Source organism: Oryctolagus cuniculus, chromosome 18, assembly GCF_964237555.1.
Source record: "Oryctolagus cuniculus chromosome 18, mOryCun1.1, whole genome shotgun sequence".
Classification (NCBI taxonomy): Eukaryota; Metazoa; Chordata; class Mammalia; order Lagomorpha; family Leporidae; genus Oryctolagus; species Oryctolagus cuniculus.
This window is the reverse complement of record NC_091449.1, coordinates 69,425,571-69,439,234: the sequence shown is the minus strand read 5'-3', so window position 1 is coordinate 69,439,234 and position 13,664 is coordinate 69,425,571. Positions and strand designations below refer to the sequence as shown.

Below are 13,664 nucleotides of genomic sequence, written 5' to 3'. Positions count from 1 at the left end.
ATAACACTCACAAACCAGCACATCAACTGGGAGGTGCAGAAATAGATAAAGGCAACTTTATATTCAATTTAGAACATTTGGAAAATATAAAGCTCAAAAAATAAGAATGAAATCAACTCCAACCCTTGCAACCCTGAGAGAGTTTTAAAATAGAAGTGGGATCAGCTTTCCATGGTGACTTCGTTGATGGGGATGAAAGGCAAATGCCACTGCTGTTCTTTCCTGGCTGCCACTGCAAAGCTGGCATCCTGTATCAGACTGCCAGTAGAGTCTCGGCTACTTCACTTCCAAGCCAGCTCCCTGCTAACGGCCTGGGAAAGCAGTGAAGACGCCCAAGCGCTGGGCACCTGCACACATGTGGGAGACATGGATAGAGTACTAGGCTCCTGGCTTTGGCCTGGCCCAGACCTGGCTATACTACCATTTAGAGAGTGAACCAGCACATGGAAGATCACCTGTCTGTCTCTATTTTCAATAAATAAGTAAATAAATAGTCGGGGCCAGCGCTGTGGCACACCAGGTTAAAGCCCCAGCCTGTGGCACCAGCATTCCATATGGGTGCTGGTTCAAGTCTTGGCTGCTCCACTTCTTCTGATCCAGCTCCCTCCTGATGCACCCACAAAGGCAGTAGAAGATGGCCCAAGTCCTTGGGCTCCTGCACCCATGTGTAAGACCTGCAAGAAGCTCCTGGCTCCTGGCTTCAGATCGGCTCAGCTTCAGCTGCAGCAGCCATGAAGGGAGTGAACCAATGGATGAAAGACCTCTCTCTGAAACTTTTCAAATAAATAAAATAAATATCTTTTTTTAAAAAAGGAGAGACAAGCCATAAACAGGAATAAAATATTTTTAAAATGATAATAAATAAATGTCGAGCTAAAGCTAATTCAAACAATGATGCTGTACACACAGGCACGTCTCTAAGCAGTTCCGCTGACAGCGCATGATTCATTGCCACCTATGCTGGCCTCCACCAGCAGGTGGCGTCAGTCACCTCGAGATAAATCTTACTAGCCACTGTGAAAGCTGTATCAAAGCAGAGCCACATCTGTCCAACCCTACCTGCCAAAACGAGCCAGGAGGCTCTGAAGAACGAACCTTCACACACACACGGGCCTCTGTGGGAACTGCCCTAGAAACTTCTCCTAACCACCGCTTTGGGGCATGCGTTTAAGATGCCTGAGTCAAGATGTTGTGTCCCTGGGCCGGCATTGTGGCTTAGCAGGTAAAGCCACCACTTGCAGTACCAGCATCCCCAATGGGCGCTGGTTGGAGACCTGGCTGCTCCACTTCTGATCCAGCTCTCTGCTATGGCCCGGGAAAGCAGAAGATGGCCCAAGTCCTTGGGACCCTGCACCCACATGGGTGACCCGGAGGAAGCTCCTGACTTTGGATCAGCGCAACTCCAGCTGTTACAGCTATTTGGGGAGTGAACCAGTGGATGGAAGACTCCTGCCCACCCTCCCCCCCGCTAACTATGCCTTTCAAATCAATCAATCAATCAATCAATCTTAAAGCAAGCAAGAGAAGTAGAACTCGAACCCAGACACTCCTCTATGGGACGTGGGTGTCCTAGCAGCTTCTTAACCACTGGACCTGTTTCTGAATTACCAGTTCTGCTGCGCTGCTCTATCTGTCCACGTTTCTGCTAACACCACACCATCCTGATGCTTTACCGAGCCTGGAAACCAGGTGGAGTTTTCTGAGGGGTGTCTTGGCCACGCCAGATCTTCTGCATTCCCATGTGAACTGTATGATCAGCCTGACCACAGAGCCTGCTCTGCAGTCTGTAGACTAAGAAGGACTGGACTCGACCAACCTGGGGAAATGACATTCTGACGATGCCAGTCTTCTAGTCCCTGAACATGGACGTCTTTCCCCTCACATGTGCTGTCACTGTTCCCAGCAATACTTGTGTTTTTCAGTACAGAGATATTCTGTATTTTTCACTAAATTTATCCTTCAATATCTGAGGTGTTTTTTAAATTTTTGTCATTTGAGAGGCAGAGAAACAGACAAAACCCGAGTCTCCTATGTGGGTGGCAGGGACCCGACTATTCCAGCCATCTCTGCTGCCTCCCAGGATGTGATTCAGCACGGAGCTGGGACTGGGAACCCTGACTGGACAGAACTGAGGAACAGCCCGTTGAAGGTACAGGTGAAGCTTTACAAATCCAAGAAGAAGAAACTGAGAAGAAAACAGACAAACCCGCAACTGACTGTAAAGCTTTAAAACTGTGCCTTCAACGACTGTTCCACAGCTGTATCCAGCCAACAGTTTCCAGGAAGAGCAAAGCTGTGGGCTCACGCCTGCATCCCCTTTTCTGTGAAGTGGGCCCCCAGTCTGTGACATACTACCTGGGATCCCACGCAGGTGGACAGTGCCTAGACAGCGAGGAGGACTGAGACCTGAGGGCAGGAGGCACAGCCCTATCTGGAATGAGTACGTATCCGTTCTTTGCAGAATGAATGGCTGGTCCTTCAAAGATGGAAGGGTCTAAAGCAGCATAGGGAATGCACATATTTATACAGTAAATGACTGAATTCTTAATACACTAAAATCACCATGATATACATTAAAAGGGTTAAATTTGAGTTGACAGTTCTATTCTACAAAATTTTTATTTAATTTTTTTGAATTTGAAAGGCAGAGGCAGACATAGAGGTCTTCCATCCACTGGTTTACTCCCCAAATGGCAACAATGGCTGAGGCTGGGCAAGGTCAAAACCAGGAGTCTGGAACTCCATCCAGGTCTCCAACATGGGTGGAAGGCATCACCTGCTGCCTCCCAGGACGTACGTCAGCAGGAAGACAGAATCGGGAGCAGAGCCAGGACTGGCATGGGATGCAGGAGTCCCCAAAGGTGTCAAGGAATGCATAGGGGCCAGCACTGTGGCACAAGTGGGTTAACACCCTAGCCTGAAGCACCAGCATCCCATATGGGCACCAGTTTGAGTCCTGGCTGCTCCATTTCCCATCCAGCTCTCTGCTTTGGCCTGGGAAAGCAGTAGAAGATGGCCCAAGTCCTTGGGCCCCTGCACTCATCTGGAAGACCCGGAAGAAGCTCCTGGCTCCTGCTTCGGATCAGCGCAGCTCTGGCCATTGTAGCCAATTGGGGAGTGGACCATCGGATGGAAGACCTCTCTCTTTTCTCTCTGCCTCTCCTCTCTGTGTAACTCTGACTTGTAAACAAATAAATAAATTTTTTTTTTTTTTTTGACAGGCAGAGTGGACAGTGAGAGAGAGGGACAGAGAGAAAGGTCTTCCTTTTTGCCGTTGGTTCACCCTCCAATGGCCGCCGCGGCCGGCGCGCTGCGGCCGGCACACCGCGCTGATCCGATGGCAGGAGCCAGGAGCCAGGTGCTTTTTCCTGGTCTCCCATGGGGTGCAGGGCCCAAGCACCTGGGCCATCCTCCACTGCACTCCCTGGCCACAGCAGAGAGCTGGCCTGGAAGAGGGGCAACTGGGACAGAATCCAGCGCCCCAACCGGGACTAGAACCCGGTGTGCCGGCGCCGCTAGGCGGAGGATTAGCCTAGTGAGCCGCGGCGCCGGCCAAATAAATAAATCTTAAAAAAAAAAAAAAAAAAAAGGAATGCATAAAACACCTAAAACACCCACCCCCCAATACATACTTTATAAAGATGCATGTATTTAATTACTTGAAGGCAGAGCAACAGAGAGGGAGACAGAGGAAGATCTTGTCTGCTGGTTCACTCCCTAAATGGCCTCAACAGCTAGGTCTGGGCCAGGCTGACACCAGGAGCCAGGAGCTCCATCCGGATCCCCGACACGGGTGGCGGTGGCCCACTTGAGTCATCTTGTGCTGCCTTCCGAGGTGCATCAGCAGGGAGCTGGATCAGAAATGGAGCAGCGACTAGTGCCCCAAAATGGGATTCCAGTGTGGCAAGAAATGGCTTACCCAGTTCACCACCAGACCCACCACCAGTATTTTCAATCAGCTGTTTTTCACTTGCAGTATTACTGGGGGCAAATATCCACCATACACACATCTGACACAAAACATGCATTAAAATACACATAGAGTTCCTATTAAATAGTAATAGGAAGACAATCACATAAAAATGGGCAAAGAAATGTGAAGAGGCACTTCACGTAAGATAAACAAATGGCCAGGGAAATGCAAATAAACAAAAAGAGATGGCACTGCACAGCCACAGAACGCCTGACTGCAAGACTGGCAGTGCCCAGTACAGAGAGACAGGCTGGGCAAGGCTGCCTTCGCCTCAGAGAAGGGTCTGCAGTCTCTTCACGTCCCAGGTGTTCAGTCGAACAGAAAATAAAGACTTCTATACAAATGTTCACACAGCTTTAGTCCTAATACCCCACACTTGAAATAACACAGGCATCGACCACAAAGTAAATGGACGAACATGTGGTATGTGCACAGTGTGTGACTGCTCCGCAGCAGAGGGACAAGCCGGAACACCACAGAAAGAGTCGATCTCACAAGCATACGATGAGCAAGAGCTGTCAGACGCAGAGAGCAATTCTGCACAACTGCACACGGACCCCGGAAATAGCACCTCTCACCAACAGACATACAGCGGGGGCACGGGCTGGAAGCAACTCCTCACACACGGAACCTGGAAAAGGCACTTTTCACTGACATACAGCGGGGGCACGGGCTAGGAAGAACTCACATACGAACCTGGAAAAGGCACCTCTCACCAACAGACAGATCGCAGGGGCACAAGAACAACTCCTCATACATGAACCCCAAAAAGGCACCTCCCACTGACAGAAAGTGGGGACACAGGCGAAAAACAATGATAAAACCTTCTATAACTCAGTGGTGGTGGTGACACTGGTCTACTGCACAGCTGTCAAACTCAAACCATACACTTTAAATGGGTGTCTTTTATTACACACAGATTATACTTCAACTAAGCTGATTTTTATTTATTTGAAAGGCAGAATGACAGAGAGAAAGAGGACATCAGAGCTACAAGGTGACAACGGACCAGCAGTGAGCACAGTCAGAGCTACAAGGTGACAAGGGCCAGCAGTGAGCGCAGTTGGAGCTACAAGGGGACAATGGACCAGCAGTGAGCGCAGCCGGAGCTACAAGGGGACAATGGCTGCAGTGAGCACAGCCGGAGCTACAAGGGGACAATGGCTGCAGTGAGCGCAGCCGGAGCTACAAGGGGACAATGGCTGCAGTGAGCACAGCCGGAGCTACAAGGGGACAATGGCTGCAGTGAGCACAACCGGAGCTACAAGGGGACAATGGCTGCAGTGAGCACAGCCGGAGCTACAGGGGACAATGGCTGCAGTGAGCACAGTCGGACTACAAGGTGACAAGGGCTGCAGTGAGCACAGTCGGACTACAAGGTGACAAGGGCTGCAGTGAGCACAGTCAGACTACAAGGTGACAATGGCTGCAGTGAGCACAGTCGGACTACAAGGTGACTCTGTAGGATGGACACCAGACCCCCATTTGTGCTCTGCCTCCTCCCCAGGAAGCCATCACCAGTCCCTAGACGTGTTTTTGAGTAAGGCACTCAGGACTGCACATTTCTAGGGAAGTTCTTTTGTTCTCTTGACTCAGTTTATCGTATTATGTCTGGTCTGACCACACGCCCAGGATGCACTAAAGGCTATACACTTTAGTGGATTTAATCCTGACAGTACCTAAGGTTAACAATAACATGCCCAAAGTTTCATTAAGTATCTTGTTCAAGTTCTCCCATCTGTGAAGGGGTGGAGCCGGATCCACAGGCAGCACTCTAGCCTGCACAGATACTATTTATCTAAGACTACACAGTAACTATGTGTAGGCCTCCTGGGAAGTGGGGACACATTTACAAATAAGAGTTTCTGTTTTCATGATGCTGATACTCCACTGTAGGATACAATTGATATAAAGTAAGTGGAATAGACAGTCTATTAAGTGTGTTCAGTAATAAACTTCAGCGGAAAAGAAGACCAGAAAAAGAGATGGGAGAACAGCAGTGACTGCAGTTTTTAAAAAAAGTTATTGAGGCAGACAGTGATGGAGAGCGAAGATCTTCCATCCACGGTTCACTCCCTAAATACCTCCAACAGCCAGGTCTGGGTCAGGCCAAAGGACATCAGAGCTACAAGGTGACAACGGCTGCAGTGAGCAGTCAGAGCTACAAGGTGACAAAGGCAGTGAGGACATCAGAGCTACAAGGTGACAAGGGCCAGCAGTGAGGACATCAGAGCTACAAGGTGACAATGGGTGCAGTGAGCACAGAGCTTTGAATTCAATCTGGGTCTCCCACATGGGTGGCAGGAGCCCCAGGATTTGGCCATTCTCTGCCCACTCCCAGGGTGTGCGTCAGCAGAAATGCTGCTGGATCCGAGGTGCAGAAGCCAAGCTGAGAACCAGGCACTCTGAGGGGGAGTTCAAAGTCACGCCCCAATCTCTGAGCCAACACCTGCCCTGACTGCGATTTTAAATCAGGTGGCAAAGCCAGGCATGAGCCGGCAGGCGGCACCTAAGCCAAGCCAAGGGGCGGTCGGGGGTCAGACGTGTGTCAATGTCTGGGGAGAGTTTCCGGCAGCAGGCATGGCCGAGAGCGAGCTGAGAAAGAGACCAAGTGGAAGAGCCTTCCAGGCACACTGGGTACCGCCAGGGAGGGCTGTGACAGCGTGTGCTCAGAACACCACGCAGAGTGACAGGACCAGAAGTGGGGCTGGGAAAGGACGGGCAGCTCCCCAACTCTGCAAGTGGGCTGTGAGCCAGCGAGAGACAGACATCAGGATCAGGTATGCCATCCAGGTGGCCGGCCCCAGCACAGAACGAATGGAGAGGCCTCCATTGGAGACAAGGACGACTGAAGGAGCGCATTGGGCCAGAGCCGGCGGCGTAGGTAACGTTTGCATGAAAGGGAGACACGAGTGTGAATCACGCACGTGGAAGGGGCTCTGAGATGCTGACCTAATGTCCCATCTGTGGGAGCCCTGCACTCCGCACCCAGCTCAGCTTCCTGCTAACAGGCACCGTGGGAGGCCACACCCTCCCACGCACACGAAATACCTGGACCGAGGCCCCAGCTCGCGGGCATCGAGAGTGGACCAGCAGGTGGCTGCTGTCTCTGCCTCAAGACCCAGAGAAGTGGCACCCTGCGCACTCTGCTGCAGCCCAGCCTGCCTGTTCACCCAACACCCTCTCCGGTCCTGCTCTCCGCAGACCGTCCCCGCCCCTTGACCCCGCCCCCTCACATCTTAGCCCCGCCCCCTCCACAGAGCACAGAATCGGCTGGCCCCGCCCCCGTAACACCGCCCTTCTCGCTGGGTCCCACCCTTGACCCCGCCCCGGGCCGCTAGGCCACGCCCCCATTCAGCTCCTGGCCACGCCCCTCCGTCGAGTACAGCATAGGGTGGCCCCGCCCCGTGACGTAAGGGCCCGCCCCCGCAGCCCCGCCTCGCCCCCCGCCTGCCCTCCCCCGGTCCCCCCCCCGGCCGCCCCGCTCCTCACCAACTCGAACCGGTTGTTGACTCGGACGCCCTCCTTCCCTGCGCCCCCAGGGCGCCGGCCACCCGGTTTCCGTTTTGGCCCTTCTTCCGCGTCATCGTCCTCACCGAGGTCGAACCGCAGGGCTTCGGGCCCGAGGGGTTCCTGGCCGCGCTGTTCCCCCCTCAGCCTCCGGAGGGCCCGGCGCGACATAGGACCCAACGGCCGCTGACGTCTGAAGAGAGAGAAGGAAGAGCAGAAGAGAGCGGGCGGCGCGCCTGCGCACACCCGGCGCGCTGGCGCGAGGCTGGCGTGTCGCGTCTGCGCGCTGCGGCTCGCCGGAACTTCCTGTCCACTCCAGCAGCGTCAGCGAAGGTGCAAGCGCTTCCGGGAGGGCTCTCGCGAGAAGTCGGCGCCCCAGCGCGGCGAGATCTGCCGGCAGGTGGAGGTGTTCCCGGCGCGGCTGCTGGTTCTGAGGCGGCCCGTACCCCTGTGGAGACCCTAGATCTGAGGGCGCAGGGTGACGCAGCGCGGGAGCCGAGGCCCACCTGCGGGAGTCCTCTCCGCCCGCCTCACGGGAGTCAGCGTCCCGGAGCCGGCGCCCCGCCTCCCGCAAGTGGGCCGAGCCGAAGCCGGCGCGGCCCCGGGACCTGGCGCTCGCTGTCGTGAACGCCGAGGGCGAGTCTCGCGGCTCGCCTCGCGGGGTTGCCCCGAGCGAGGACCCCGCCCCCGCCCCGGACTCTCGGTGGGGGCCGCGGCAGGGTTGCCGTGCGGCTCCCGACCGCAGAGGGGAGCGCCGGGCCAGGTGCTGTCCGCTCTGTCACAGGGGAAGAAAGTCAGAGGCCCGAGACGTGGGTGTGCGTTCAGGGCGAGTCGTGGCGCCTGCTCTCGGCTCTGAGCCCCAGCCCCAGCCCGGAGTTGGAGCGCTTCTCGGATGGGAGCTGAGCAGAGTGTGTGCGCACGGCGGGGCTTTAGGCTGCTTGTCAGTTTTGTGTCACCCGGGGCAGGTGGATGACCAAGTCACGTGGGCCTCTTGCCTGGCCTGCGATGGCTACTTGGGGGATCCCAGTGTGTAGTGCAGAAGACGGAGGTGTGTACACAGTGAGAAGTGCATCGGGCCCAGCTTGCGCCGTGTCCTCCCTAATAAGCAGCTCCAGACAGGTTTCCCCTGCACTGCTGCAGGCCTGGCCCTCATCTAGGAGAGCGTGATTCTGAAGAGCCCGAGGCACCTGTCTCAAAACCTGGTAGATGAGGCCAAGGCAGGGCTTGGTTCCGTTGGCTGATTGTGCAGCTTCCTGTACCAGGGTTGGGGCAAGACAGAGCTCCCATCTACGGATGCCTGTGGCGGCCAGGACTGGGCTGGGCTGGAGCCCAGAGCCAGGAGCACAGTCCAGGCTTCCCAGGTGGTGGCATCTGCATCTGCAGAAGCTGGAGTAGGGAGGCAGAGCCAGCAACCAAACTGCGGCATCTGGCGCGGGGTCTGAGGCATCTGAGCCATTAGGCCAAATGCCGGCGCCACAGGGCTTGTCAGGAACCAGGAACTCCATTCAGGTCTACCTCATGAGAGGCAGGAACCCAAGTACTTGGCCATCATGGGTCAGAAATGTGAGGTAACCAGGGCTCAAACCAGCGTCTCCAATATGGGACGCAGGCACCCCAAGCAGTGGCTTAACCTTTTTTATTATTATTTTTATTTTAAGGATTTATTTATTTATTTATTTGAAAGGCAGAGTTACACAGGGTGAGAAGGAGAGGCAGAGAGAGAGAGAGAGAGAGAGGTCTTCCATCCACTGGTTCACTCCCTAGATGGCCACAAGGGCTGGAGCTGTACAGATCCAAGCCAGGAGCCTCCCCCAGGTCTCCCACACGGGTGCAGGGGCCCAAGGACTTGGGCCATCTTCTGCTGCTTTCCCAGGCCATAGCAGAGAGCTGGATTGGAAGTGGAACAGCCGGGACTCGAACTGGCGCACATGTGGGATGCTGGCACTGCAAGCGCGGCTCTACCCACTACACCACAGCGCCAGCCCCTGTTTTATTATTTTTATAATAGATATTATTTTTAAGAGAATGAAAGGGGCTAGCAGTGTGGTGTAGGAGATTAAACTGCTTCCTGCAACACAGGCATCCCATATGAGCACCAGTCCAGGTCCTGGCTGCTTCGCTTGAATTCTGATCCAGCTCCCTGCTAATACACCTAGGAAAGCAGCGGCAAGTGGCTCAAGTACTTGGGCCTTTGCCATCCACATGGGAGACTTGGATGGAGTTCTAGGTTCTTGGCTTTGGCCTGGTCCAGCCCCAGCTGTTGAAACCATTTGGGGAAGAAACTGGCAGATGGAAGATCTCTCTCTCTCTAATTCTACCTTTAAAATACAATTTTTCTTTTTCTAATTTGAATTTCCTGGACTCCAGCCAATGAAAAGCATTCTTTCCTGTAGCCCTGTTATAAATCATTGCAATGCACAGGCCTCACTGAGGTGTCAGCGTGTGGCCAAATTCCTTTACCTCATGAGCCTCTGCTTCCTCACCTGTCGGTGCAGTGGTGACAGAACTCACCTCCTGGGTCCTTGTGAGCAGGCAGAGCACTAGCAGGTGCTGCCAGTGTGGGTGACAGCCCAGACCAGCGTGACCAGGGACTTGCAGCTGGTAGAGGAGGCAGCTGGGGCTGTGTGGACCCGAGTAGGCCTTGGTGCTTCATGTCATGAGGGGCACCTTGACGGCTGAGCCCAGGTGGCCACTTGGCCCCAAGGGAAGGGGCCCAGTGCTATAGCTGGGCAAGTGCTATGTGCATACCTGAGATGGAAGACTGGGAGGTCACCTTTATTAGGCCAGTGCACAGGACTGCTTGCCTCTGTAGCTGGACCACCCAGTACCACCAGGGCCTTCTGGGCCAGCAGTGCGTGAGGTCAGCACCAGAGTGTAACAGGGCTGGGCCGGGCAGGGTGCCTGGGCTGTGGATGCCAGGCCAGGGTCTGAGAGCAGACAGCCTCGGGGACTTTGTGGGACACCTGGGAATCCATGTGTCCCATTCCAACTTGGAAGTGCGGCCAGGGAGAAGCTGCCATGGCAGTGGCGTCAGTGGGAGGAGACCCACGATCTAGAATCCTCTGTGCTCCCTCCTCAGTGAGAAAACCCGTTCCCCTGTTGTCTTCCCTGCCCCCTCCCCAAGGAATCTTGAGGGGCTGGGGTGAGCCTAGCCACAAATGAAAGCTGGAGACAATGTGTATAAATATAGGCTGTGTGTATATATTATATAAATGTATATGTGTATATATGTACATATATATGTACACGCGCAGCTCAGGAGCGTGGGAGGCAGCTGTGCCCCAGCACCCCAGGACCAAGCTGGGCTTCTGCCCGGGGGCCTGGCAGCCTGAGGCCATCACTTGAAGTCGAGAGCGCTGGTGTGAGCGATGTAGAGGGACTGGGTCTGGCGGCTGCGGCGTGGCGTAGTGTTGAGGACGTCCACACTCTTGCGGCTGGAGCGCACCACATCGGCCACAAAGCTGGTGCAGTCACTGCAGACATCCTTCAGGACGCAGCCGTGAGTGTAGATGTGGGGGAACTCCTCCTCCACGCTCCGCCACTGTGGGCCCTGCAGAGACCTGGACAGGGCAGACGGGAGAGGGCCGTCACGGAGAGGAGCCAAGCCCACGCCCCTTCCCAGGTCCCCATTCTCTCCTTCGGCAGGCATCCACATCAACTCTTGGAATGAATGTGCCTCGCACAGTTCGTCCCAGTAGAGGCTCTCCCTTGACGGGAACGTGAGTCCTGGGCCCTGCCCCTCCGTCTCCCATCACCCAGAGCCCTCATGATCTGTCTCAAAACGATGGCCAAGGAGTTCCATTTCTTTGGGAATGCCCCTTCAGGCAGACGAGTCCAGCCCTCATCGCCCGAGTGCCCACATCACCATGAAAACCTGCCCATCAAGGCCACACGGGCACATAGCAAAGGAGAACGCACTGGAAGACGTCTCGCCTCTGTGTCGGCCAGGCTTTGGCAGTCGACGCCCTCTGAGAACTCTCAAAGCCCAGTGTGTACACAGGGATGTGTGCAAACTTCTTGGAAGGCATCTTCATCTGCAACACAAAAGACAGGTGGACAAGACACCCTCCCACAGCAGTCCAGCTGCACACCCGTCCCCCGGCCCTGAGGCCGGACTGCTGGCCACCCTCCACTCTGATGCGTATTCCTGTTTGCTCACTGAACACCCAGCTGAATTTCCTGCTCATCCAGGCAGGGATTCCTAGGGAGCAGGCACTGTGCCTCTGTGTAGCACACAGGTTATGGCGTCATACCCTGCGCTCAATCATGTAACACTGCTGAGGGGTCAGTTTTCCTTTTCAGGAGTCAGGATGCAAAGCAGGGATCGTGGTGGTAGATGCCCCTCTGAAGCCGAGTCCTGCTTGTGAACTGAAGTGCACGGCTGACACACACTGAAGTGCTGTTATCCATCACCTCTGAGCACCTCTGCGCTCAAGCATCCCCCAACAGCAACAGCCAAGGATGTGGCAGAGCACCCAAAGGCATGAGCCTCCTGACATGGAATGTTAAAAAGGTGGGGAGGAGCAGCGTCGTGGCACAGCAGGTTAAGCTGCCACTGGTTTAGGTCCTGGCTGCTCCACTTCTGATCCAGCTGCCAGCTAATGTGCCTGGGCAAGCAGCAGAAGATGGCCCAAGTCCTTGGGCCCCTGCACCTCTGTGGGAGACAAGGGTGGAGTTCTGGGCTCTTGGCTTTGGCCCAGCCCAGCCCCAGCCATTGCAGCCATTTGAGGAATGAACTAGTAGATGGAATCTCTCTCTGTGTCACTACCTTTCAAATAAATAACTCTTGAAAAACAAAATACATACGAGGTCTTTAAAGACTGCAGTCTTAGAAAGTTTAGGGAAGGGGGAGGGAGGAGGTGATGGATGTGGAGCCTGGCGAGGAGTGAGGTGTGTGATCCCCTGTCCCACCTCATCAGATCCCAGAGATCCCCAAGATCCTTACCTTTATGCTACAGGAAGTGCAGACAGCTCTGGAAGGGAAGGGAGGAGGCAGCGTCAGTGTGCAGAGGCGGCGCCCTGTGCCCTCACGCATCCTGGCCCAAACCGTCCTTGCCCTCTGCCTGGCCCCTGGAGGATCTGGGGAAACAGTCCCCCACGCCCCCGAGCTGTGTGTGCCTGGCTCTGAGCACAGGAACGCCAGTGATGCCCACAGGCCCAGGGAGTGGCTTCCTTCTAGCAGCAATGGACATTTTCCGTTCCCACACACGATTTCAAAAGGAGACGCCTTCTTGTAAAAACTGAAACATTAGACGATGAGTCGGATGGTCCTGGCCAGCAATGCACATAACTTTAGGGTAAAAGGAGGCAATAGGCATGCCGTGCTATAAAGATACATCTGGGGCTGAAGTTGTCCAGAGGTTTTCTAAAACGAATAACCATGTTCTGCGTGAGTGACCTACAATTTTCTATCAGCAAACCCGGGAGTTCATTTTATTTCAGTGTGGTCAGAGAACTTACTTTATATGACTTGAATCCTTTTCTGTTTATGGAGACTTTTTTATGGCCCCAATATAGGCTATCTTGGCGAATGTTCTGTGTACACGGGAGAAGAATGTGTAGTCTGCTGTTGCTGAGTAGGCGGTTCCACAAATATCGAGTTGTCTAATCCTGCTGCTCAAATATTCTGTAAACTTTCTCTCTGCCTGCTAGTTTGATCAACCGTTAAGAGAAAAGTACTAAAATCTCTAACTGGATTTATCTATTTTTCCTTGCAGTTCTGTCCTTTTTGCTTCGTGTATTTGGACTCTTACTAGGTTTTAGTTTAGGCTTATTTCCCCCTTCTTATGAAATAAACTGATTTATATCTGGTAATATTCTTGCTCTGTATACCTGCACCAATGCTAGCTTTCTCGGACTGGTTTTAGTGCGGGTTATTTTGTCCTTCACCTTGCTGACCCATGGGTCTTTATATTTGAAGTACACATCTAGGGGCTGGTATTGTAGTGCGGTGGGTTAAGCCATTGCCTGTGACAGATGCTGGCATCCCCTCATGGAGGGCTTGCTCCAATCCTGGCTCCTCTACTTTTTTTTTTTTTTTTTTTTGATAGGCAGAGTTAAACAGTAAGAGAGAGAGAAAGGTCTTCCTTTCTCTGTTGGTTCACCTCCCAAATGGCCGCCATGGCCGGCAAATTGCGCCGATCCAAAGCCAGGAGCCAGGTGCTTCTCCTGGTATCCCATG

The 13,664-nt window shown here is 54.1% G+C and overlaps 2 protein-coding genes across 6 annotated transcripts in view; both read right to left on the bottom strand.

Moving 5' to 3' along the window:
• TCF25 (transcription factor 25) overlaps positions 1–10,176 on the bottom strand; it is a 29,775-nt gene extending 19,599 nt beyond the window's left edge. For both annotated transcript variants that reach the window (XM_017339568.3, XM_070062866.1), the window contains exon 1: positions 7,466–10,176. In XM_017339568.3, coding sequence (XP_017195057.1) covers positions 7,466–7,654 — 189 coding nt within the window. In that variant the 5' untranslated portion in view covers positions 7,655–10,176. The remainder of the gene's footprint in view (positions 1–7,465) is intronic.
• A 486-nt stretch (positions 10,177–10,662) lies between these two features.
• The window catches only part of SPIRE2 (spire type actin nucleation factor 2), a 29,686-nt gene continuing 26,684 nt past the window's right edge, over positions 10,663–13,664 (bottom strand). For all 4 annotated transcript variants that reach the window (XM_051828943.2, XM_051828944.2, XM_017339565.3 and 1 more), the window contains 3 exons: positions 12,429–12,456; positions 11,402–11,517; positions 10,663–11,043 (listed from right to left, as the gene is read on the bottom strand). In XM_051828943.2, the coding sequence (XP_051684903.1) occupies positions 10,821–11,043; positions 11,402–11,517; positions 12,429–12,456 (367 nt within the window). In that variant the 3' untranslated portion in view covers positions 10,663–10,820. The remainder of the gene's footprint in view (positions 11,044–11,401; positions 11,518–12,428; positions 12,457–13,664) is intronic.